General features: G+C 35.4%; 4 protein-coding genes across 6 annotated transcripts; 3 read left to right on the top strand and 1 right to left on the bottom strand.

Moving 5' to 3' along the window:
- The first annotated feature begins 12,594 nt into the window (after positions 1 to 12,594).
- LOC110733322 (L-type lectin-domain containing receptor kinase S.4-like) lies at positions 12,595 to 15,239 on the top strand. The gene has a single exon (XM_021913342.1). It carries the CDS (start codon positions 12,879 to 12,881, stop codon positions 14,958 to 14,960), a length of 2,082 nt encoding a protein of 693 aa, XP_021769034.1. The 5' UTR covers positions 12,595 to 12,878; the 3' UTR covers positions 14,961 to 15,239.
- Positions 15,240 to 15,359: 120 nt separating this feature from the next.
- Positions 15,360 to 19,691, bottom strand: LOC110733319. Of its 2 annotated transcripts, XM_021913340.1 has the most exons (5): positions 19,594 to 19,691; positions 17,186 to 19,036; positions 16,471 to 16,672; positions 16,197 to 16,393; positions 15,360 to 15,997 (listed from the first exon to the last, which is right to left on the bottom strand). In XM_021913340.1, the coding sequence occupies exons 2-5, from the start codon at positions 19,017 to 19,019 to the stop codon at positions 15,921 to 15,923; spliced, it is 2,310 nt and encodes a 769-aa protein (XP_021769032.1). In that variant the 5' UTR covers positions 19,020 to 19,036; positions 19,594 to 19,691; the 3' UTR covers positions 15,360 to 15,920. The 2 variants fall into 2 exon arrangements, with proteins under 2 accessions (XP_021769032.1, XP_021769033.1); XM_021913341.1 differs by lacking the exon at positions 19,594 to 19,691 and having other exon boundaries at positions 17,186 to 19,566.
- A 95-nt stretch (positions 19,692 to 19,786) lies between these two features.
- On the top strand, positions 19,787 to 22,779 carry LOC110733323. 2 transcript variants are annotated; one of them, XM_021913343.1, is made up of 3 exons: positions 19,788 to 20,061; positions 20,601 to 21,953; positions 22,687 to 22,779. In XM_021913343.1, the coding sequence occupies exon 2, from the start codon at positions 20,630 to 20,632 to the stop codon at positions 21,944 to 21,946; it is 1,317 nt and encodes a 438-aa protein (XP_021769035.1). In that variant the 5' UTR covers positions 19,788 to 20,061; positions 20,601 to 20,629; the 3' UTR covers positions 21,947 to 21,953; positions 22,687 to 22,779. The 2 variants fall into 2 exon arrangements, with proteins under 2 accessions (XP_021769037.1, XP_021769035.1); XM_021913345.1 differs by lacking the exon at positions 22,687 to 22,779 and having other exon boundaries at positions 19,787 to 20,064; positions 20,601 to 22,040.
- On the top strand, positions 22,690 to 23,547 carry LOC110733324 (thaumatin-like protein). The gene has a single exon (XM_021913346.1). The coding sequence runs from the start codon at positions 22,707 to 22,709 to the stop codon at positions 23,370 to 23,372; it is 666 nt and encodes a 221-aa protein (XP_021769038.1). The 5' UTR covers positions 22,690 to 22,706; the 3' UTR covers positions 23,373 to 23,547.
- Positions 23,548 to 23,675: the final 128 nt, after the last annotated feature.

Below are 23,675 nucleotides of genomic sequence, written 5' to 3'. Positions count from 1 at the left end.
TATTTTACGCAGCCTTCCTCCGCCCGATCGGGCGAGGTCCGCCCGGTCAGACCGGGCAAAGCTCAAGAACGCGTATTTTCTTATTTTTCCGAAATATTATCTTTTGGGGGTATAAATACCCTTTTGTAATTAACTTTTAGACAGTTAGTTTTTCATTAGTTTTCTCCTTAAGCCCTAGAAAACTCTCAAGAACCCTAGTTTTATTTTCTTAAGCAATTTCAATCTTTAATCCTAGTTTTATTAATTGTTCCTCAAGAATTCAAGATCATCAATTGAAGTATTTGGTATTTCTTACTTTCCATCTCTTTTATTTATTTTATAGTTCTTTAATTATGTGTTCTCTATTAGATCTTGTTTTTGATTTAATTATGATTTGTGAGTAGTTTCCTTAATCCGGGATCTTGCTAAGCCCGATTATGATTGATGTATAAAGTAGATCTTTAAATTCCCCAATAATAATCCCAATTGACATGCTTAATTGATTGTGTTTATGCCAATACTAGATTAGGGATAATTAGTATTGTTATCATCCCTTTGTTCTTATTGCAACGGAAGTTGGGTATTAACGGGATTAGGTTATTTCAATTAAGGGTTTGAAGATCATCACGGAAGTAGATGATTGAATAATTAGGAATCTAGGCATGGTGTTTAATGTCCCTTATTCGCTTGATTCCACGGAAGTAGGCTTGATAGTTAATTTGGGAAGCCATTGATAACTCAGAAGAGACCTTTGGTATTATTATTAGGGATTGCTTTTCTTCTTGTCAATTGATTTATATATTGGGGGTAGATTTATTAGTTTATCAATCATAATCGTGGTGATGCTTGATCTTGGATGCTTTAGTTTATTGATTAATATTTCCTCTAGTTAATTGTGTTATTTAATAAATTAGTTGATTATTATCATCCATTATTGATTGGTCACGTGCTTAGTGATTAATTGAGTCTGATTAATTGAATGAACCATAGTCTCTTGGGATTCGATCCTTACTTGCCCTACTACACAGTTAGAAGGAATAGTTAGGTTATTTTTGTTAGGTACGCGATAAGCCTATCAAATTTTGGCGCCGTTGCCGGGGACTAACGGTTTTCATCTAATTATTTGTGATTCGTTTTTTTTGCTAAGCTTTTGGTTTGTTGCTTTGGCTATTATTAACTTCTTTTTATCTTATGAGTTGATGATATACATGCCTTGGAGATGGATGATTTATTGTCACGTCTTGCATCTGGCCATTGTTCTTGTTATTATCTTTATCATGAAAACCCTGATTGCCCTTATAGTGAGTATTTTGTTCGAGCTCCGGATGATTTTAGAATCTTTCCATTCGTATATGATTATTCTGAAAAACAGTTTGTTCTAAATGAAATTTATTGGAGGATTCATGATGAATATTATCATAATTTGTATAATACGTCGGAGGAAGAATCATTTGTTGAAAAACCGATGGTTAAAGAGTCATTGGTTATAGAATCAGTGGTTGAGGTATCATTGGTTCCAATAGAAGAAGAATCATTAGTTGTAGAACCATTGGTTGAAAAGTCATTGGTTGTAGAACCAATGGTTGAAAATTCTTTTTCCTTTGGTAATGAACTTATTCGTGAGCGTAAAATAATAGAGTCGTTATTGGGTGATGATACAGAACAAGACTACCTCCATGTTCGTTCTATTAATTCTAAATTTTTAGCGGAGGAAGCAGAAGGTTGTGGTGTATCTTCATCTTTTTCTTTTGATTTTTCTTTTTACCTTGAGTTTTCTTTGTGTGCTCCTAATCTTTTCTATGTAAGGATTACTGTGCTTGCAATTGAGCCCTATATAGTGCTTAATGAAATGTTTGCAGGAGCGTATGATAAGTTACTCAAGGCGTTAAGTTCTTCTGATGGAAGGAGAATGGTCAAGCTTAAGACCTTGATAAACTAGCGCTTTACGGGAGGCAACCCGTATTTCATTATTTTTATTTTAGTCTTTTCTAATTTTTGTGTTTTCGTTTGTTTTATTTTAGAGAGGTAAGGAGAGGATATTTTATTCTTGTGGGAGTTTCTATATGTGTAGGTTTTGATCTAGAAAGGTTTCGATTTTAAAGGAGAAGAAAGCTGGATTGTACTCGGGTTCGCTCGGGCAGAGCTCGCCCGATCGGGCGCGCGTACGGATCAGCAAAACTGCTCAAGTTCAACAGGCCGTAACTTTTACGTTTCTTATCGGATTTTTGCGTGTGACCTATCGTTGGAAAGCTCTTCAAGTCTACTTTCCAACACAATTAGAATCACTGCATTATAATTTATACAAAAAAAGTTATGATCAGAATAGTACGCATAACTCAATTTTTATATTTTTCCCACTAACACTTTGTTTCATTCTTGCCCAAATTTGTTCCAAAGAGATGCATTGAAATCCTCGAGGCTTTGGTAACATTGTTGTGGTGATGATGATAAGTAGTAGTCGCCTTGACTACTAGCTTCCCTTTAAGACAATGAGGACATTGTCTGATTTTGGCTTGGGGGAGATTTTTGGATTAAGGTATCTTTCTTTTCTCTCTCTTTTTGTTTTTTGACGTATTCAGTTTAGTTTTATTTCTTTCATAGTCTAGATTTTATTGCTTTCTAGGTTAGATTTTATTGCTTTGAAAAAGAAAAAAAAAAACATACAAAAAATACGATCCAATGAATAATAAATCATGCTTCCCTGTGCCCCATTCATGAAAATTGTTTTAATTCTTGGTATATGATGACGAGTATTGTGGATAGGTTAGCCATGATTTGATGTTTGATTGCTTGGATGTCTTAACATGAGTCAATTTTGCCCAACTACTTGTGAATATAGTGCTTGACTAGTTGATTTGGTTAGGAATGTGTGTTAGTTCCTGGTATGTCAATGAAGTTGAGTATTGGTTTATAACTTTGAGTAACGTTTGCATGACTCATTAATATGCACATTGAGGAGGACGAAGGCATTTGTTCCTCTAGGTGGCCTTCAGACGATATTAGATACATTTGTTCCCTTCTTGCTACCCATGTTGTTGCTTGTGCCCTTTTATTGTTTATTTTGCCACATTACAAGCCTATTTAAGCCCCATTGGTTACTAGTCCCAAGCTTGGCTTGGGGGAGCTAATAGTGAGTGAGGTGAGGGAGTTGTAGTGTGCATGTAATTTGCACAATTTTGGGTGGATTTGAGAAGTTTTTTATTTGTTCTTATTGTTGTGGATTGAAAAAAAATTGAAAATTTATTGTGCAAAGAAAAAAAAAAAATTCCAATGTGAGATAAAAAAAAAGAAAAAGAAAGAGCAAAAGAAAAAAATTGTTTCAATGTTCAAGTGTTCTAATTGAAGGCTGCTCAAGAAAAAAAAAAAAGAGAGTTCAAAGTTTGTTTGTTCACTCAAGTTCTATAATTTTATATTTTGTATATATGAGTGAAATTTTAAGTGTTGGAAATTTTTAATATAATTGGATGTTTGGTGAATTTTTGGTAGAGTTGAGTTGTGTTGGAGATGATTTGGTCATTAATTTATTTTGACCTTGGTTTTATTTATTAGGATTTTGGCTCCCTTAAGCATAGCTTTACTCTTACATTTTCCCAAATATTTCCTACCTTTTACCCTAGCCTTACATTACAAGCTTTGAAGACCTTCTGACCTTTGTGCATAGAGTTGTGTGAATGTGAAATTAGTTGTTTTCCAATGCAAAGAATGATTTGATATATTTCGAGTCGACTGCTAGGTTGAGTGCTTGTTTTCTTAAAACACACGAGTGCGTGAGCTTGGGAGGGCATTGTTCACATTTAAAGGAGTTGGATGGAGAGCGACCGAGTATATCTTTTACTCGCCACATAAATGAGAGTTGAGTGTGTGAACACTAGTCTTGAATTCTATATGCTCTTGTGGTTTGCTCTATTTGACCATTGTCAGACAGGATGAGTAGTTAGATGGATTTGATTGGTTGACTTTGATGCATAACTGTCGAGTTTACCTTTAATCGTATTTATTGATTTGAGTTACTTTTGGGGTGAAGTATTGATTTATTTATTCATTGCTTTGCTTAGGGACAAGCAAAGGTTTAGCTTGGGGGAATTTGATATACGTGTTTTATACAATGGTTTTCCCCGGTTTGATTGCATGATTTTACATGGTTTTGAGCTCTACGGAGCTATTTCTTGCTAACAATCTCTTCTTTAGTGTATTCGATTGTTTTAGTAAGCTTTTCAGGAATATGAAGCGTTTCTAGGCAATTGGACGTGTTTTTAGTAGATTCGGAAGAGTTGATAGCCAAGAACTGCAATTTATGTGGAATGCCCGACCGGGCATGGCTTGCCCGGGCAGACCGGGCAATGAGGAGTTCACAGGAAGAAGCCCAATTCTGAACGGTGCAACGCGCGCCCGATCGGGCAGGCTTCGCCCGGTCAGACCGGGCGATGAAGAAATCAAGTTATGAGATGCAATTTTGGAAACGTGTTACGCGCGCCCGACCGGGCGAGGTTCGCCCGGTCAGACCGGGCAAAGAAGGAAAACTGTCGTATTTTACGCAGCCTTCCTCCGCCCGATCGGGCGAGGTCCGCCCGGTCAGACCGGGCAAAGCTCAAGAACGCGTATTTTCTTATTTTTCCGAAATATTATCTTTTGGGGGTATAAATACCCTTTTGTAATTAACTTTTAGACAGTTAGTTTTTCATTAGTTTTCTCCTTAAGCCCTAGAAAACTCTCAAGAACCCTAGTTTTATTTTCTTAAGCAATTTCAATCTTTAATCCTAGTTTTATTAATTGTTCCTCAAGAATTCAAGATCATCAATTGAAGTATTTGGTATTTCTTACTTTCCATCTCTTTTATTTATTTTATAGTTCTTTAATTATGTGTTCTCTATTAGATCTTGTTTTTGATTTAATTATGATTTGTGAGTAGTTTCCTTAATCCGGGATCTTGCTAAGCCCGATTATGATTGATGTATAAAGTAGATCTTTAAATTCCCCAATAATAATCCCAATTGACATGCTTAATTGATTGTGTTTATGCCAATACTAGATTAGGGATAATTAGTATTGTTATCATCCCTTTGTTCTTATTGCAACGGAAGTTGGGTATTAACGGGATTAGGTTATTTCAATTAAGGGTTTGAAGATCATCACGGAAGTAGATGATTGAATAATTAGGAATCTAGGCATGGTGTTTAATGTCCCTTATTCGCTTGATTCCACGGAAGTAGGCTTGATAGTTAATTTGGGAAGCCATTGATAACTCAGAAGAGACCTTTGGTATTATTATTAGGGATTGCTTTTCTTCTTGTCAATTGATTTATATATTGGGGGTAGATTTATTAGTTTATCAATCATAATCGTGGTGATGCTTGATCTTGGATGCTTTAGTTTATTGATTAATATTTCCTCTAGTTAATTGTGTTATTTAATAAATTAGTTGATTATTATCATCCATTATTGATTGGTCACGTGCTTAGTGATTAATTGAGTCTGATTAATTGAATGAACCATAGTCTCTTGGGATTCGATCCTTACTTGCCCTACTACACAGTTAGAAGGAATAGTTAGGTTATTTTTGTTAGGTACGCGATAAGCCTATCAGATACATCTTGGGGTGATTTAATAATGTTTTAAACCATAAATGATCATTATATATTGTCTTAAATATTCGTGGTAGGCTTGGGTTAATGAAATCGATGCAAGTTGTAAAACCGGTAAATTGACCATCTAAAGGCAAATTGGATTGTTCCACCCACCTAATTGGACTCCCGGAGGGTATTAGGGACCGTGGTAAACATTGCGGCAATTTTTATTTACTGGCGAATAAAAGTAAAAAAAATCCAAAATTTAAGGCTAAAATCCACGCTTTTTGAGAAATTTTGAAGGTTTGGGGGCCCGGTGTCGAAAAGGCTTGAGATTTTAGGGGATACATCTCGAAGTCATATAATGCCGTTTGCAACCATATATGATCATTATATGTTGTCATAAATGTTCGTAGTAAGTTTGAGTTAATTAAATCGGTGCAAGTTGTAAACCAATAAATGGATCGTTTAAAAGCAAATTGGATGGTTCCACTAACTAAATAGATAATTATCATTCTTATCAAGCTAATTATTTCCTTTGACTATAATATATATGGCAATATACTAGGGAACTATAGTTAATAATTTAGGAATATAATTATCTCCTTTGACCATACAACAAATATATACTATATTTAACTCTTAAATTTGAGGATTATGCTCCTTTCTTTTGCTGGCCTGGACCGACTTGGTCTCCCTAGAAAAAATAATGCTTTGATCAACAATAATAAGGTGGTTCAAATCGCATTTAAGGTGATTTGAAATCGGGTCGGAAACAATTTGGGTTGAATTTAGGTCGAGTCAATAATAAGTGGTGTTGATTTTGAGTCGGGTTAGTAATAGATCGGGTTGAATTTTTGGGTCGAGTTAGTAATAGGTCTGGTAAAATTCTGGTCGGGTCAATAACAAGTCAGGTTCGTTGAATTTGGGTCAAGTCAATAACAAGTCGGGTTGATTTCGGGTCGGGTTTGTAACAAATTGGGTTAAATTCGGGTCGGGTTAAATTCAGGTCAGGTTAGTAACAAGTTAGGTTAAAATTTGGGTTTTAACGGGTTTAGGTCAATTTCGGTTCAAGTTGGGTTCGGTTCAGGTCAATAATTTACGGGTTACATTCAGGTTGGGTCATCTCCAGGTCAGTTCATATTCGAGTTCGGGTCTCACATACTCGGGTCAACTCGGGTCTAGGGTTGGTTTCAGGTCGGGTTTGGTCACCATTTTTTCAGGTTCAGATGGGTCGGTTAATAATCGGGTTTTAGTCGGTATTTCGGGTCGGGTCAACTTTTGACAGCTCTAGCCCTAGGCATAAGGAATTAAGGACTACTTATAAGGCTTAAGACTATAAGGAGCAAAAATAAAGCCTTGATAATATAATTATTATAAATGAAAAAACACTAATGATACTAATCAATGTGTGATATTGTCATGAATTTCTAGATGAATACGGAGAACCAATTTAAAAAATGTGACATACTTCGTATATCATTATACTTCTTTTAACGATACTACAAATCTAACGTTAATATAAAAGTAGCATAAATGCGTTAGTGTGATTTCTACAATATATTACACAAATACTCCATAATCCGTATGATCAATAACTTATATACTAAAAGACATACCAATAATGACACATGTCATCTTCTGGTGTGTCCTTAGTATATATTTTTTTTTTAAAAAAAACCTTTTGAAATAAAATGTTATAAAAAAATACAGACTATTTTCTATGATAATGTACTTGCCAACTGTAGATATCTAACCATATCTTTCTATAAATTCCTATACAAGTAATTATTTTTAATGTATATAATTATTATTTATAGTAAGAAAATCATGAATATATATCTTTCAACCTAATATAATCAGTGATTGAAATTTTTTGAAATGTGAAATTAAAAAAAAAAAAAAAAACACACAAATTTTTGTATGTGGCTGGCCACACCACAATTTTTTAATTTTTATTTTTAAATACCACAACTCTTCTCTCTCCTCTTTTCTTATCTTCTTCTTCAAGCCAAACCACACATCACAAACAACCATATTTCTATTCTACCCATTTTCTCTCTCCTCTTTTCTTAGCTTCATCTACAAACCAAACCACACATCACCAACAACCATATCTCTACTCCACCCATATTCTCTCTCCTCTTTGCCAAACTGCTGCAATTAAAGCCCAAAATTGTAGGGCGTTACTGATTTGGTCGGGGGTTACTGGTTTGGTCAGGGGTACTTGTAGGGTGTTAATGGTTTGGTCAGGAGTACTTGTAGGGTGTTATTGGTTTAGTCAGGGGTTACTTGTAGGGTGTTAATGGTTTTGGTCAGGGGTTACTTGTAGGGTGTTACTAGTTTGGTTAGGGTTACTTGTAGGGTGTTACTAGTTTTTCTCAAGGGTTACTTGTAAGGTGTTACTGATTTGGTTAGGGGTTACTTGTAGGGTGTTACTAGTTTTGCTCAGGGGTTACTTGTAGGGTGTTACTGGTTTGGTATGGGGCTTACAAGCAACCCTTGAATAAGTGACAAGTAACCCTTGAATAAGTAATTCATACAAGTAACCTTTGAAGTAACTCATACAAGTAACCCTTGAATAAGTAACTCATACAAGTAATCCCTAAAAAAAATAATGCAAGTAACCCCCGGAAAAAAAAAAATACAAGTAACTCTTGAAAAAAAAAATACAAGTAAGCCCTGAATAAGAAATCCATACAAGTAACCCCTGAAAAAAAAATACAAGTAACCCCTAAATAAGTAATCCATACAAGTAACTCCTAAAAAAAATTCAAGTAACCCCTGAATAATACAAGTAACCTCTGAATAAGTAATCCATATAAGTAACCCCTGAAAAAATAAATACAAATAACCTCTGAAAAAAAAAAACAAGTAGCCCTGACAAAATCAATAACCCCATTGTACGAGTAAACAGTAACCCCGTTATACGCGCGTAATCCGTTATTTTTACTGACTTGGCAGCAGGCCACACGGTGTGACCTGCTGCACCAAAAAAGCTAAAAAAAAATTATATGCCACCAGGGATTCAGGGTTCAAAATAGAAGAAAATTTGCATTAATATTAAGTTGCTTAATTTGGAAATTAATAAGAAATAGATTATGGACCAAATTATTTTTTATATTCAAATATAGTTTTAAATTGCTACTCCGTAACAAAGAGTGAAAAACCATGCATGGCACGGGATCTAACCTAATTGTGTTATATAATATTGTTCAATTATTATATTCGTAGACCAAAATTATGACAAGGATCATAGTCTTATTACTATTATACGGAGTAGAATACTGTAGATGACCTAGATAGTAAAAATAAGTTTTTGTTAATAATAATGAAAAGATTGATAAACAAATGAGAATGTATGGTTGGTCGGTATAATAATGATGATTATTAGTGCCGTATATTAAGTTTAGTACGGGATAACATCATTTGAAGTTGGAATGATGAGCTGTCATATGCACGCATGTTGATGCAAGCATAATCATTATTTAAATGAATTTAATTTAATTTTGACCACCATGTCAATTGAATCTTATAATCCTAATTTTAAAATAATTAATACACAAAATAAGGAGTATAACACTTTCTGTAATAGGATAAATGTTTTAGCATATGTTCTCCACCGAAATCATACAATAATAATCAACTTGCCCTTTAGTCATTAGATGAAAGGTGCGAGGTATCTTTCTAGTGACAACTTGAAATTGTTAATGGAAAATGGCCCTTTAGTCATTAGATAAAAGTTAACAAAATTTCCTAGTGTGTTGAATAAGCTAAGTAAAAGTAGAAAAATTAAATAAAAATAAATATTTTTTTTTTGAAACAAGTCCTAAACGATATTAAATTTCATTAATAATAGCCATACGACATTTACAATTGACAATTAACGATAATGAAACGAATTTAACAAAATCAAACAAGAATAAATCGGGGAAGGGCTAAGAATCAAAATACATAAATATAACAATTCGGCACATTCTCGGTTCGTTGTCTCATACAAATTTTTGAGTGGATCCGTCGCCGCTTCGTAATTTTGGGAGAAAGAAAATTCTTGTGTTGATTCCGTAACCCGAATCCGAGCCATAATCAATAGTAGCCCCGCACAACCAGAGACCAAATTAAGCACAAATAAAACCTTGTCTTTCGAAAGAGTCCGAAAAACCTTGTCTTTCGAAGGAGTCCGAAAAACCTTGTCTTTCGAAGGAGATCGAAAAAACCTTGTCTTTCGAAGGAGATAAACCCTTTCTTTCGAGGGAGACATTATTGTAACCTAAGAAACAAAATTAAAAACTTAAAAGAAAATAAAGATTGGGGCTTTCCACCGGTGATATCCGATGGAAGCCCCTTCAAAATTGACAATGGAGGCTAAACTTTAGGAGAGAGAAGAGAGAGAGAGAGGAGGCTAGGGTTTTTTTTCCTATCGTTCTACTAATAAATAAAAATAAATATTAATTACACCTATTGACGCGTGATTTTGTCATGCTTTCCCAGATTAATTATCAGCAATATTTAAAATATTTATCTAACGCTCCGGAGACATTCGTTAGCAAGATCCATTAGTTTATTAAATACTTAAAGAGTAGGATTTTTTTAAAAAAAAAAAACTTAATATGAGTCGTGCAATTATGACTTTATTAACTTGTACATTTATGGTTGAATATGATTATTTATGTATTCCGCAGTTTTTATAGACATACTTTTCATGACAAGCTCAAACAATTAATAACGAATATATGATTAGGGAGAATTGAACAAACATTTAAATCGACAAAAATTGATTACAGAATTACGCACCATAACACATTTGTGGGCTGCAGATCGAAGTAAGTGGAATTATCAAGTGATATTTAATGCATACTTACCTAAAATCATTATTTGCACACCTAATTTTCAACATAATAATAGTGGCCAACCACTCTGTACTATAGTTTGTGCATCTGTTTAAGGTTACGGACATTATCAGATGCTGATTGCTGAGTCTTATATTTTAATTAAATAGCCTTCTTAAAAGATTGCTGAGTGTTAGAGGCATCAAATAAACTTAATTACGGAGTAAAAGATATTCCTCAGTCTCAAGTCTTTGCTTCATTTTTTTTTTTTTTGGCCCCTTTATTTTTGTCTCATCCTATTTTTAGTTCTAAGAAACTACAGTTGTGTTAATTTTTGCTTTCATAATCACTTCATTATGTCTTACCACTTTTCTTTCACGTTAATTCCTTCCTATTAAAAAGTTAATAAGCTAACTTTATTCCAGTGGAGCAAACAAAAAAGGCAAAGGGAATTATTTGGTTTTTATGTTAAACTACTAATCAAGGATGCTTTAATGCACTGTTTTTAAAGTTTTGATGTAGTCCGAAAATGGAAAGTTGTTAGTTGGAGCTAATAATGAAAAGAAAGAGTATAAATTTAGAGTTATCAATTCATAATTTCAAACAAAAAAGAGCCAAAAACAAAAAATTTAGGGTCCGTTTACTTTAGGTTAATTTCAGTTCAATTTAGCTCAAATCAGTTCAGTTTAGTTTAGTTCAGTTTCTAATTTTCTTCTCTCATAAAATATTCATTTCAGCTCTATTCAGTTCAGTTCAATTCAGCTCCAACCAGTTAAGTTCAATTCAATAAATGTGAACAAGGTCTTAGAATGTTTTTTTTTAATTAAAAATTATTATTATTATTATTATTATTATTATTATTATTATTATTATTATTATTATTATTATTATTATTCTGTTACTTGTATTTTTGCTTAGTTGGGACACTTGGTGTAAAAAGGTCTTAAGTTCCTAACTAATAACCTCATGCATAAATTAGCTTAGTGATATTGGTAGTTAAAATATAGCAAAGATAATGGATATCACCAAACAACCATATATATCAAACCAATTTTATTCATTTGTCAATACTTAATAGCCAGGTTGGTTGTAATCTTGATTAAATAATTGTCGTTTTTCTTTTACTTCTTCTACAAGTGATAGGGATAGGGTTATAGCTTTAATTATTGTACTTGTATCTTTCTTCAATTCATTATATAATCAAAACAGAGTGCTAATTTATATAATTTTTCTTTTTTTTTGGGTGATGGACGTGATTGGCAATGAGTTAAACATGTCAAAGATGTTGGTTTGGTTATAAATTTAAGCCTAGTAAAGTTATTGTAGGGTAAAGTAATTTTACTTATATTTATGTATTAAATAATTTTTGTATGGTACACATACAAGTATCCATTTTTTGGCAAATTTTTACTTGGCAAATTTTTGTGAATATTTCACCCTTGAAAAGAATGTATTTGTATGTTTAAGGAGAAATTTTCAGACACATACTCCCTTCGTTTCAGAATGATGTTCCTGTTTCGTAAATCGATGCAAATTTTGACTCAATTTTGACCGTAAATATCTTTTTTCTCACACTAGCAAAAATTATAAAAGTTAGATATTAATAATCTACTCACCAAGACGAATAAAACTAGATCCCACATGACTATATTTATTCTTATAGATTAAGAGAAATTTAGAAGATTCTCTCTTTCTTAAAAAAAGTCAAAGATTCCAAATAGGAACATCATTGTGGAACGGAGGGAGTATCTTTTATACTCCGTACATTTTATTAAATTTTTTATAATTCATAAGCAAATGGTTTAAATATTAAGTAATAAATTAAAAACCCCATGTTGTTTCACCATCTCCACAAATTTGATGATTACTCTCCCTTTTTTATATGCTTTCGTACCCAAGTTAGGTGAAAGTGTGAAACCCTCCTCTTACTACTAATATATACAAAAACAAATGAATCATTGTGGCCAAATTAAGATAAAGTAAGGATATGTATCTATCTACAAAACTTTGATATACATAGAAGAGTTGTACATGATAAATGACATTGAATACACGATTCAGGCACATAATAGAAATCAATTACAAATAGTGCAAAATATCAAAAATTCGTGTCTAAAAATAGATAGAGTAAATACTTGTTAGATCTTTGATAAATGATAGTGACAACCCTCAATAATGTGTATTGAAACCTAAATAAAGTTGTGATCTTTACAAAAGCAAGAACCAACTCAAATTGAAATGTTCATATTCCCTCCAAACTACTCTATTATTACTTCTCAAAAATGGACAAATGGAGTTTAGTATATTTGCCATGTGAAACCACTGCATATGTTTTTCTCTAAATAATTCTCTATACTCTTTCCAAATAGAAGTATTATTCACTCTCTCTATTTTCTCTCTCCTCATCTCTAGTTCTCTACCACCTTTTTCACTCAAAATCCAACCACCAAAATCTACTTCATCAATTGGTCTAAAAAATACCCACTTAAACTATGCTAAAATTACCATGATTCCCTCAATAACCTCTGTTTTAATGGCCTTACCCTTCAAATTTTTCTGGGTTTTCTTCATCTTCTTCCTAATTTACACCCCAAATCTCTGTAAAACCCAGGAGCTTTACTTCAATGGATTCAACCATGTTGGTAACAACATAGCTCTAAATGGAGCTGCCAAGATTCTTAACACTGGCATCCTTCAATTAACCAATGATACATCTAGACTTCTTGGTCATGCTTTTTACCCACCTCCAATTAGGGTTAAATCTTCAAAAGATGGTGAAAAAGCTGTATCATTTTCAACAATCTTTGCTTTTGCATTGGTGCCCCAATTTCAAACACTTGGTGGGCATGGATTTGCCTTCACTTTAGCTCCTAGTAAAGAGCTTCCTGGTGCTTTACCCAGTCAATATCTGGGACTTCTAAACTCATCTGATAATGGGAACCTTACAAATCATATTTTTGCAGTTGAATTTGATGAAGTTCAAGATTTTGAGTTCAAGGATATCAATGATAATCATGTTGGTATTAACATTAATAGTATGATTTCTAATGCTTCTGCTACTGCAGCTTATTATGTTGATGGGAATTCAACTGCCCAGAATATTACTATGAAGAGTGGTGAAACAATCTTGTGTTGGATTGATTATGATTCTGGAAATCATCAACTAAATGTTAGTCTTTCTCTTTCCTCTGAAAAACCCAAAAGAAGCTTATTATCTTATGATGTAGACCTTTCTTCTTATTTAGATGAATTTATGTATGTTGGGTTTTCTGGGTCTACTGGTTTGCTTGCAAGTTCACATTATATATTGGGATGGAGTTTTAAGGTTAATGGTCAAGCAACCCCTCTTGATCTGTCTTCACTTCCTAAATTACCAAGGGTTAAAAAGACTAATTTTGGGTTGATTTTAGGGGCTTCAATAGGATCTGTGGTTGCATTTTTTGTTTTGATTGGATTAGCTGCTTATTTGGTATGGTTGTATAAGAATAGGGATATTATTGAGTCATGGGAGCTTGATGTTGGTCCTCATAGATTTCCATATCAAGAGCTTAGGAAAGCTACAAGGGGTTTTAAGGACAAGATGCTTCTTGGGTTTGGTGGGTTTGGGAGGGTTTACAAAGGTATTCTTCCGAATTCGAATACCGAAGTCGCAGTTAAGAGGATTTCCCATGACTCAAGGCAAGGATTGCCGGAGTTTGTTGCTGAGATTGCTAGTATAGGTAGGTTACGCCACCGGAATCTGGTGCAGTTGCTTGGATGGTGCCAGCGTAAAGGGGACTTGATTCTGGTATATGATTATATGCCAAATGGTAGTTTGGATAAGTACTTGTTTGCTGACCCTATAATGGTATTAAGCTGGGTTCAGAGGTTTAATATCATTAAAGGGGTTGCCTCTGGATTGTGCTATTTACATGAAGGGTGGGAGCAAACTGTGATACATAGAGATATCAAGGCAGGGAATGTGTTACTTGATGCTGACTTTAATGGTAGGCTAGGTGATTTCGGGTTAGCTAAGCTATATGAGCATGGGACTGATCCGAGCACTACCCGGGTTGTGGGAACTCTTGGGTATTTGGCACCCGAGCTTACACGAACTGGGAGGCCTACGACGAGCTCTGATGTGTTTGCTTTTGGTGCTTTGCTGTTGGAGATTGCTTGTGGGAGGAGGCCTATTGAGCCCAAGGCATTACCTGAGGAATTGTTCTTGGTTGATTGGGTGTGGGATAGATGGAGGGAGGGTGCTATTCTTGATGTAATGGACCCTAAGTTGGTAGGCGATTATAGTGAGTTGGAGGCAGCTATAGTTTTGAAGTTGGGCTTAATGTGTTCTGCTGAGTCGCCTGATTCTCGACCTTCAATGAGGCAGTTGGTGAGGTATTTGGATGGGGAGGCTGAATTGCCAGAAGAGATAATTCTACCTGGTGGATATAGCGGGAAGAGGCACAGCCACAGCAGCCGAAGAAATGGTACTGGAGAATTTGAGGATTATGTACATACATATCCTCCTGCTTCATATATGGATCTTGAAGGTGGTTCAGTTTCTTTGTTATCTTTGTCTGGTGGAGATGAAGCCCATGAAGGTAGATAGACTGGGAAATGTGAATTGTCTAACATGATTTATCATTACGTGGATTCATTATTGAGTTTTTGTTTAGGATTTTTGCGCTTGTGATTGAAGTGTAGAGTTACTGATTTTTGGCTGCATAATTAGGTATTAATATTTCGAATCTTCCTGTTGTATATATACATATATATAATTTTGTATATCTCTCAGCACTTTGAGCATGTAATCGAATGCTTTGATCTCTGATTACCTATGTAAGCTTCGTGGAATAGAAACTATTCATGTTCCTTCTATCCTTTATAATTTTTTTTTATGCTACCTCCGTTTATTAGTTGCAAGGATTTGCAACAGGTATTATTGACAATTTATACCCGTTTGTTGCAGCTAATATGAAAAAAGGTAGTAATTGTTATTAGTTCAAGCTAGAAGGATAGAAGATTTTGTTCCAATATACTCTCATATGGAAGAATATCATCAAATTTGACAATTCTGCATTCTATTCAGTAGTAGCAGCTAAAGATACAGTACATTTTGTCACTGATCTACATATTCACATTTCTAGAACTTGTATCTCGTCTGTACAGTCTAGGATTCTGCCTTACTCATCTAAAAGCCTAAATAAAAAGTTACAAGCAGCCTTGTGAGCCGGAAACTTGCTTAATCAACACAATGATTAAAACATTCAAGTGCTTCCGTTGGTGAAAAGGCGATAATTCAATGTTTCTCTAACAGAGGGGAGTATTCTCTGACCGCCAAAATTGTCCCTCTTGATAAACCTCTATGCTCAGTCACTTTAATAGCATACACTACCGCTTCATTCTCTAAATCAATGCCAGTTCTAGCTGAAAATCTTCTCTTGTGCACACATTTTCTCGATCACAGGGGAAAAAAAATACAAACATAACTCACGATCAGAAAGAGACTGAAATCAGGAGAAATGATGTCCAACTGAAGCTCATTACGAGTATGAATCTGACTTGCTGCTTACTGGCCTTCTATATTATCTGCTAGAGCATCTTCCTCATCCTTAGCTCCACCAAAAATCTCATAATCATCAAAACCTGCAAATCAAAAGGAAATTTATCAGAAAGCAGATAAATTAGAGCTCATCATGGACTGAGGCAGCTGCCAAAAGAGTCCAGCTTGTATCTGGAGAGATCGGGCCTAATGCCAAAATAGCCTTATTGCATTTTGGGTGACACAAATATCTGCCAGAATCAGGCCAGGCGAGTTTGATTAGCTCGAAGACAAACACATTACCACCGCTCAATTCTTCAACTTCGTCAGCTGAAGATTTCAAACGCATTTTGCTAGGAGAGGGCGGCTCAATTGACATCCAGTCAGAACTTCTATGGTCATCAAAGCACAAATCTTTTCGGGCTATCCAGTCAGCAACGCTAGCATGATTGTCCACTGATAGCGGGTCTGTATTGTCTTGTTCCTTGCTCTTTTGAGCCCTGTGAAACAAATTAGTTAAATTGAAGTTCTATACTTCTATTATCCTCAAAATTTATCATCAGACCAGTGTACTCACATTTGTCTCAGCCGTAGGTTATACTGAGTAAAGACCTGATCGGTGAGTCGTTGATGTTCTAGACGGTTAACAGTGCTGCGCATTTGCTCAAGTGGAATAAGATCCTTCTTACAATGTGTTAAACTGCAGCATTGACTTAGAATACGAACAGCTAAACGTGATAAATTTGGGCAGGCAACTCCATATGTAGACCACCATTCAGCTGTAAATATTACATATAAAAATGTTAATGGAGGATTGATTTCCAATCAAACAGGAAGCTAATTCAAGCACTTCAAACACACATCGATAGATAACCACAATTTAATACAATTCCCTGGAAAGAATGAAATGTCAGCAACCTGAAGGCCTGAACAACCTCAACTGACACATATAGGCAGGCAGAGAGGAAAGAAGCAGTAAATTTACCAAGTTACCAATATTCATATATTCCAAGTAGATAGCAAAATGAGTACTACGTTTTCAAAAAGCTTGCCAAACAGGGATATCAATATTACCAGGGTATCCTTTGAAGAATAATTTGACACCTAATACGAGTTTAAAGATTTTTGTCTTGCAGAAATACAATTATTGATAAAGTAGGGTAGAGTTGCCTCAACATTTTTCATCAACAACTAGCTTTCCTAACAATATCAGGAAGAAAAAAAATGCAACAGAACGAATGAATACAATCAAAATGTAAAAAAACAAATAACCTCAACATCTAAATACTTACAGGGTAGCAGGCTTTCTCTAGCTCTGATTGCCATCTTCCGCCCAAAATCCCCAGCAGCCATTTTGTAAGAGTTGAGCTCTTTGATGATTTTATCTTGAGTTTTGGTGTCAGGAACTAATCTCTCAATGCAATCAAACATTCCAGAGACAATTGTACCAGGCAAATCTCCGTCAATGCTGTAAAAGAACTTTGGATTGAGGTAGAAGCCTGCAGCATAAAGTGGTAATTGCTGATGCCGATCCCATCTCAGATCGATGACATTCCAATAAGTCAAATACTCATCCCTCTTTCTAAACTCTCTTTTCAAGGCTTCTTTGGCTCGGTATAGTCCTGCATACACATATCCCATAGCAGGTTTCTTTTCACTTCTAACAATGCTCAACACTTGCAAAATTGGATCAGTTAGGAGGACAACAAGGTCGCAGGATGACCAGAAAGAGTGATCACTTATGAGATCCAATATAGCCAATGCACCCTCCTTTTTAGAATAAAATGAATCTACCCACTCCTGTGATGTTACTAAAGCTTGCAAATTGTGTTTCAGGTCGACCATTTGCTTCACTGTTCTAAAATTGGTGACAGAAGGACTAAGATCAGGCACCACTAAATCCACGCCGAAAGTATACCTCCTCATCATATTCAAGACAACACTGTGATTATAGATAAACCTCATAATTGACTTACATTGCTCTAGTACAGTATTTATCCATTCAAATTTCCCAAAGTCCTCGAGCATTAATATTATCGAATTTACTGCACAGGGAGCCCAATATATAGTAGGATAAGTTTCAGAAAGCCTTTTCCCGATAGCAGCATAGCATTCATCATTGGGCGTAATCACTTGCATTACATTTTTTGGTTCAACTTCTTCTACCACTTCTCTGATCAAATCATACATTGCTTCAGCTGAATCCATTAGGTTGGTCACATCTGCTGATTTTAAGAACATTGTGCCTTCTGGACAGTACACCAGAAAGTTGACGACTGTCATTTCCTTTTCCTTCCCTATAATGCATTCCTCCACCAAAACAGAACAACCAGTGCGCCCCCATGCTCTCGCACAATAGTCCATATCTGCCTTCACGTCATTAACTGCACTCTTCAGAATCCAACCTCGAAGTTCTTGATGTGAGGGTCCCACAACTCCTGTGCCCTCCGAAGCAATAGCATCAAGCATAGGCTGAAAATAGACTGAATTTACAGCATCCAGAGGAACCCCTATATCATATAAGAAACGCCCTACAGCCAAGTGAACTTGAGAGTTAAGCTTCTTCAATGACCCCTGCATCTCATTCACAGCATGATTATCACTAACAGGAACCGGAGTACCATTACTAACCACGGAAATCAAAGCACTCTTTGGGGGCCTCCCCCGTTTTCTCTTCCCAGGCCCTCTAACACTCATCCCTTCCTCAGCCAACATCGATGAGCTAGACTCAAGGGCAATAGGATTTGCAATCAACTGAATCTCACCACCAGCACCGCAGTCATTAGCAAAACCATCAACATCATCATTATTAGAAGGCATACCAACACTAGCCTTAGTAAAAACATCAGAAATCTTTTTCTGCTTGTTTTTCTTAGCCACCGCACCTGATAGGCTTTGATGCATCGCTTCCCTAACATCGGATGGAACCCGATGGCAAGTGGATGCATTACCCTTATGACAAGCTAAGTGTTCTTTAATCCTATGAATTCCACCACCCTTAAATACTTTAAAACAGTATATACATTTCAAATGAACCCTATCCCCATCCTTATACATTTGACAATGCTTCCAAGCTGGGTCATGTTTTTGTGAACTGATGGGCACTGCCTCAAACCCAGAACTCATTTCTTGCAAATTATAGCCTTAAGCAACCAATTACATCAACGGGGTATACATCAAAATGCATATATAAATTAATACATGATACAATTAAATTCCAATTGGAAAAACAAAAGGGTATAGACAAATCATATAAGTGATGGATTAATTAATAAGGAGCACTAAGTATTAAGATTCATGAAATTCAATAAACAGGCAGAAAATGGGAAACAAAAAGTAATCAGTGTCCATGAAATTGCAACATAAAGCTGACTAATTTTATCAAAATCCGATATTAATTCATTAATCAAAAGTCATACGACACCTACAACAGAAATCGAAATCAATCAATCAATCAACATAAGCCACCCTATAGAACAAGCTATAAAAACATATACAGGGAAGGGACAAAAAAAAAGTAAAATACAGTGTGGCAAACAAAATTAAGCGGGTGATTAAAGAATATAAGAAGCAATTATCAATTAAAAAAAATTAATCCAACACTAAGTACAAAGAACCATTATAGAATCATCAAAATTAACATAAGTTAAAAATAATTAAAAATTAAAAATACAATTATAAACAATTAAAAAAAACTTACATGATAGTTTTAAAGCGAATCTGCTAGGAGAGAGAAAGAGAGAACCGGAAGAGGAGGAAAAAAGGGGGATCAAGGGTTTGGTTTATAAACCGTAGAAGATAAGAACCGGATGAACCGGTTAACTAAGTATACAAAACGCAGCGTTTTAGATATGATATAGAGAGGGTTTGATACCGGCTGATTCGGTTCTTTTGCATTGATTAACACAAGGTTTACCGAGTAAACCGGTTTTAGGCCAATTTAAAAAAATTAATAACCCGAAGTTTTTAATTAGGGTTTGGTTCGGGTGAAATATCTCAAAACGCCGGGTTTCAGCGGTTTGTTTGGGTTATGTAAACCGCTAATATTTTTCACTATAATTATTACTTTCTTAAGTTTCTTTCTCTTCTTGTTCTCTTTCTCCGATTACCGGCGGAGGAGCAGCGTTTTCCGGCGGAGAAGTGTTGATTCCGGCGGCGCAGCAATAAGGTAGTAGTAATTCACTGAGATCAGTAATTAATTCTTCTCTTTAATGATTCAAATTTGTAATTGCATAAAATTATGAAAAATGTGAACTTTACCTTGGATTAGTTTGATTAATTGATTAGTTATGTTGGTTTGGGTTCAAAAGTTATTGAATTTATTTATCAATATGAACTTGAATTGGTTAGTGTGGTGCAAGTATTTCAAGTTTGTGTACATTTTAGATTGTAATGTGATTGTTTATGACATTTTGAATGTTATAGTAAATGAATTTTTTCAATTGTTTGTTTTGAAATAATGTCGCCATGTTCGATTTTACCCCTAGTTAGAAATCCTGAATCCGCCACAGTTCGTAAATTTGTACAATGTGTGTTCATATAGAGTTTTTTCCTTGTGTGTTTGTAAATAGATGGCTTTAATTTGTTATCTTTTGGACAAAATGACAAATGCATCTTTCTCTTTGAGGCATAATACGCCGATTTAGCGCCTTTACTAGATAGATGGTGGATTATTGGTATTGAGTTGTGGTCTTTGATCTCTTGCAGGTAAGATCAATGAATAGAAATGAGGTTGTATGAATTCTTGTTTAAAGGAAATGAGGCACAATTTTGTAGCTTGTAAATTTGTACAGGACTTTTTTCATGTATGTAGTCCAAAGTATGTCATCAGAACCGGGCAAAGTGTACCACTGTATTTGAATGCAGCACTTCAGTATTGTTCAGTACCAGTGAGTGAAGAAAGCTTACCTCTTGGATGGTACGACGACGTGTTTCCGAGGCTGATTAAATTGTCCAAATTGCTGAAGAATGTGGATTTGGTTGATGGAAGGTTAGTGGATGTCAATGACAATTCAACTGTCAGAGATGAACGCCTTCTTAATAGGATGCTCCGATTTAAGGCGCTTGCCAGAGCTTTTCTTGGGCATCCATCAGTACAAGAAGAACTGATGAAGAATGTGAGGGTTGCAATGGCAGGTAGAAAATGCAGTCCACCTGTTTGTTTTACCAACCCAGTTGAGAGGGAGCCTTTGCTTGTGAATAACCTCACCAAAGTTTGCAACTATCTGGACGTCTCTGCGCAACAAAGGAAGACAGTCCGATTTACCATATGCCCACAGGTTGCACAGCACAGGATTTTTACGGGTGCACTTGAAGAAATTTTGGAGGGACTGAAAAGAGAGATGATGTTTTTGGATTCTGAGACACCTAGCAAGGCCACATTTATGGGTCAGCAAATTGTTACTACTTGTTTAAATTTCTTAGCTGAAACAGCTTGTCGCCAAGATGAGGATGCTTCTTCATGGATGAGGCCGAAGCCATATAAATCAGCTGTATCTCCATCATCACGGAAGTGGGAAGAGGTCCTTGAAATGTTCAATGACCTCATTGATAATTTAAGAAGAGAGGAAGGATTATCATTCCATGTGTCAAAGCTCAAGGTGATGAAAGAAGGGCTAATTCAGATTAAAGATGTGTTAGTTGATAGAGATATCGGGTTCAAGGAAGTGCAACATCATGAAAGCTTAGTTCATAAGAAACTTTTGAAGACATTGGGTCACTCGTCACAATGTTTGTTTACACTTGTAAGATACTATCTTCATGAGAGTGTACGAGACATGGAGGTAGAGGTGTCTGGCGGGTTATATGAGATTGGTGAGAAGGATAGGTTATGCTTGTGCATGGGGAAATTGTTGACATCATCGGAAGAGAGAATGGTTTGGAGCGGGATAAAGCAATTGGATCGAGCTCTTGGATTGTTTAAGTTTGTATGGGAAACTGCTGGGATGAACAAAACGCTAGAGTTGCAGGGACATTTGTGGTGCGTTGGGGCTGAGCCAAGGACAATTACTTATAGAGGGAATTTGTTCATCCTCCATGGACTTAGTATATAAATTAGAGGTTTGATCATAGTGTTAAACTTTTTCTTTTTTGACATATAATAGTGTTAAACTGTTAATGCAAATATGCAATAGCCTAGCCTGCTTTTATGGTGTTTTCTTATATGTTAATTCTTGTGCGAGATAGATGTAAAAAATGGTAACTTTTTCAAGGTCATAGGGGCGTTCTTTATAACTAACAATGACTTTTCTTATGAAATAAAATGACATTTTTCATCTTATGAAATGAGATCATCTTACAGTAGAATTTGTCTTGCTTGATTGTAAGATTTTGTAATTATGTTTAGATTTTGACCAATTAAAAAAGTACAAAGTACATAGTACTGCATAATTTCCTACTTTTTGCAAATTTGCAGTATATTGATAATTTATGTTGATGAAGAACTTTTAAATATGCTTAATTTTGAGATATAAACATGAAAAAAAAAATTAAAAATAAGAGTGGATCGGAAGAAATAATCAAAGTAATGGGGAAGTTAATGAAATAAACCGTTGCCCACTCTTCCACTAACCGTTTTACCCTCCTTTTTATATAGTCTCTCTTTGTTTCACCAAATTTTACATTCCAAATCTAAACATCACCAAGAGTAAAAAAAAAAAAAATGGCATTTCCGATTCATTTCTTAATTCTGTCTCTCCTCTTCTCTTTTACAGGTTATTCTCTTCCATTATATTTTGCTGATAGTAATTTTTAATTTTCCTTTACTAATAATGTAGTGCTTGATTTTTGGCAGATGCCGTTCAACTAATAATAATGAATAACTGCAACACCACCATATGGCCGGGAATACTAGCAACCGGCGGTCAGAATACACCTCTAGGAGGCGGGTTTTGCTTGCATTCAGGCCGACGACAGTTCCTTCGAGTCTCTCATAACTGGTCAGGCAGAGTATGGGCAAGGCAAGGTTGTGATTTTGATAGACATACAGGCATTGGCGCTTGTCAAACTGGTGACTGCAATGGCCTACTACAATGCAAGGGCATTGGCGGTAAACCCCCTGCCACCGTGGTAGAAATGACCTTCGGTACCCCTGCTTCCCCGCTTCATTTTTATGATGTTAGCACCGTTGATGGGTTCAATCTCCCTGTCTCTATGGTTCCCCTTGTCAGGAGGGAGATGATGGGAGGTTGTGGGGTCGCTGCGTGTGAGGTGAACTTGAACATGTATTGTCCTGCTGCATTGGTGGTTAAGACACAAGAGAAGGTTGTGGGGTGTAAGAGTCCTTGTTTAGCGACTGGTTTTCCTAGGTTTTGCTGCACAGGAGATTTTTCTAGGGCGGAGAAGTGTCAGCCAACGGTGTTTGGGAGGTTGTTTAAGACGGTTTGCCCCAGGTCTTACAGTCATCCCTTTGATGAGAAAACTGGGCTTAAGACTTGCAAGGCTCCTAGGTATGTGATTACCTTTTGTCCTCCTACTTGAATTTATGCAGCAGAGGGCTTAAAACATTCTACTATTTCGTCTATTTGTTGTGGGATTTTTTTTATATTGGTCTGTATTTCTATGTCCATTTCAAATTGAAGACCGGAACATAGTACCATAGGGGTTATTTGATGAATTACTATTTCATTGTTATAAGATTTGTGTTACTTGTTCACCATTAGTCTTTCACTATCTGTTCTGCATTTAGGTCAAAGTTTTCTAACAATACTAGTACAATTTATACAATGAAAAGAATATAAACAATTGAAGATGGCAAGTGTGGATGTAGAAACAATGCATTTA

The sequence above is a fragment of the Chenopodium quinoa genome, unplaced genomic scaffold (assembly GCF_001683475.1).
Source record: "Chenopodium quinoa cultivar QQ74 unplaced genomic scaffold, ASM168347v1, whole genome shotgun sequence".
Lineage (NCBI taxonomy): Eukaryota > Viridiplantae > Streptophyta > Magnoliopsida > Caryophyllales > Amaranthaceae > Chenopodium > Chenopodium quinoa.
This window is presented reverse-complemented; position numbering and strand designations above follow the sequence as displayed.

Coding starts and splice junctions, on each gene's coding strand:
- LOC110733322 (XM_021913342.1), top strand. CDS start 12,879: ATGATTCCCTCAATAACCTCTGTTTTAATGGCCTTACCCTTCAAATTT.
- LOC110733319 (XM_021913340.1), bottom strand. CDS start 19,019: ATGAGTTCTGGGTTTGAGGCAGTGCCCATCAGTTCACAAAAACATGAC. Junction 16,394..16,470: donor AACCTACGGCTGAGACAAAT/GTGAGTACACTG, acceptor TTTGTTTCACAG/GGCTCAAAAGAGCAAGGAAC. Junction 15,998..16,196: donor AGTTGAAGAATTGAGCGGTG/GTAATGTGTTTG, acceptor TTTGATTTGCAG/GTTTTGATGATTATGAGATT.
- LOC110733323 (XM_021913343.1), top strand. CDS start 20,630: ATGAATTCTTGTTTAAAGGAAATGAGGCACAATTTTGTAGCTTGTAAA.
- LOC110733324 (XM_021913346.1), top strand. CDS start 22,707: ATGAATAACTGCAACACCACCATATGGCCGGGAATACTAGCAACCGGC.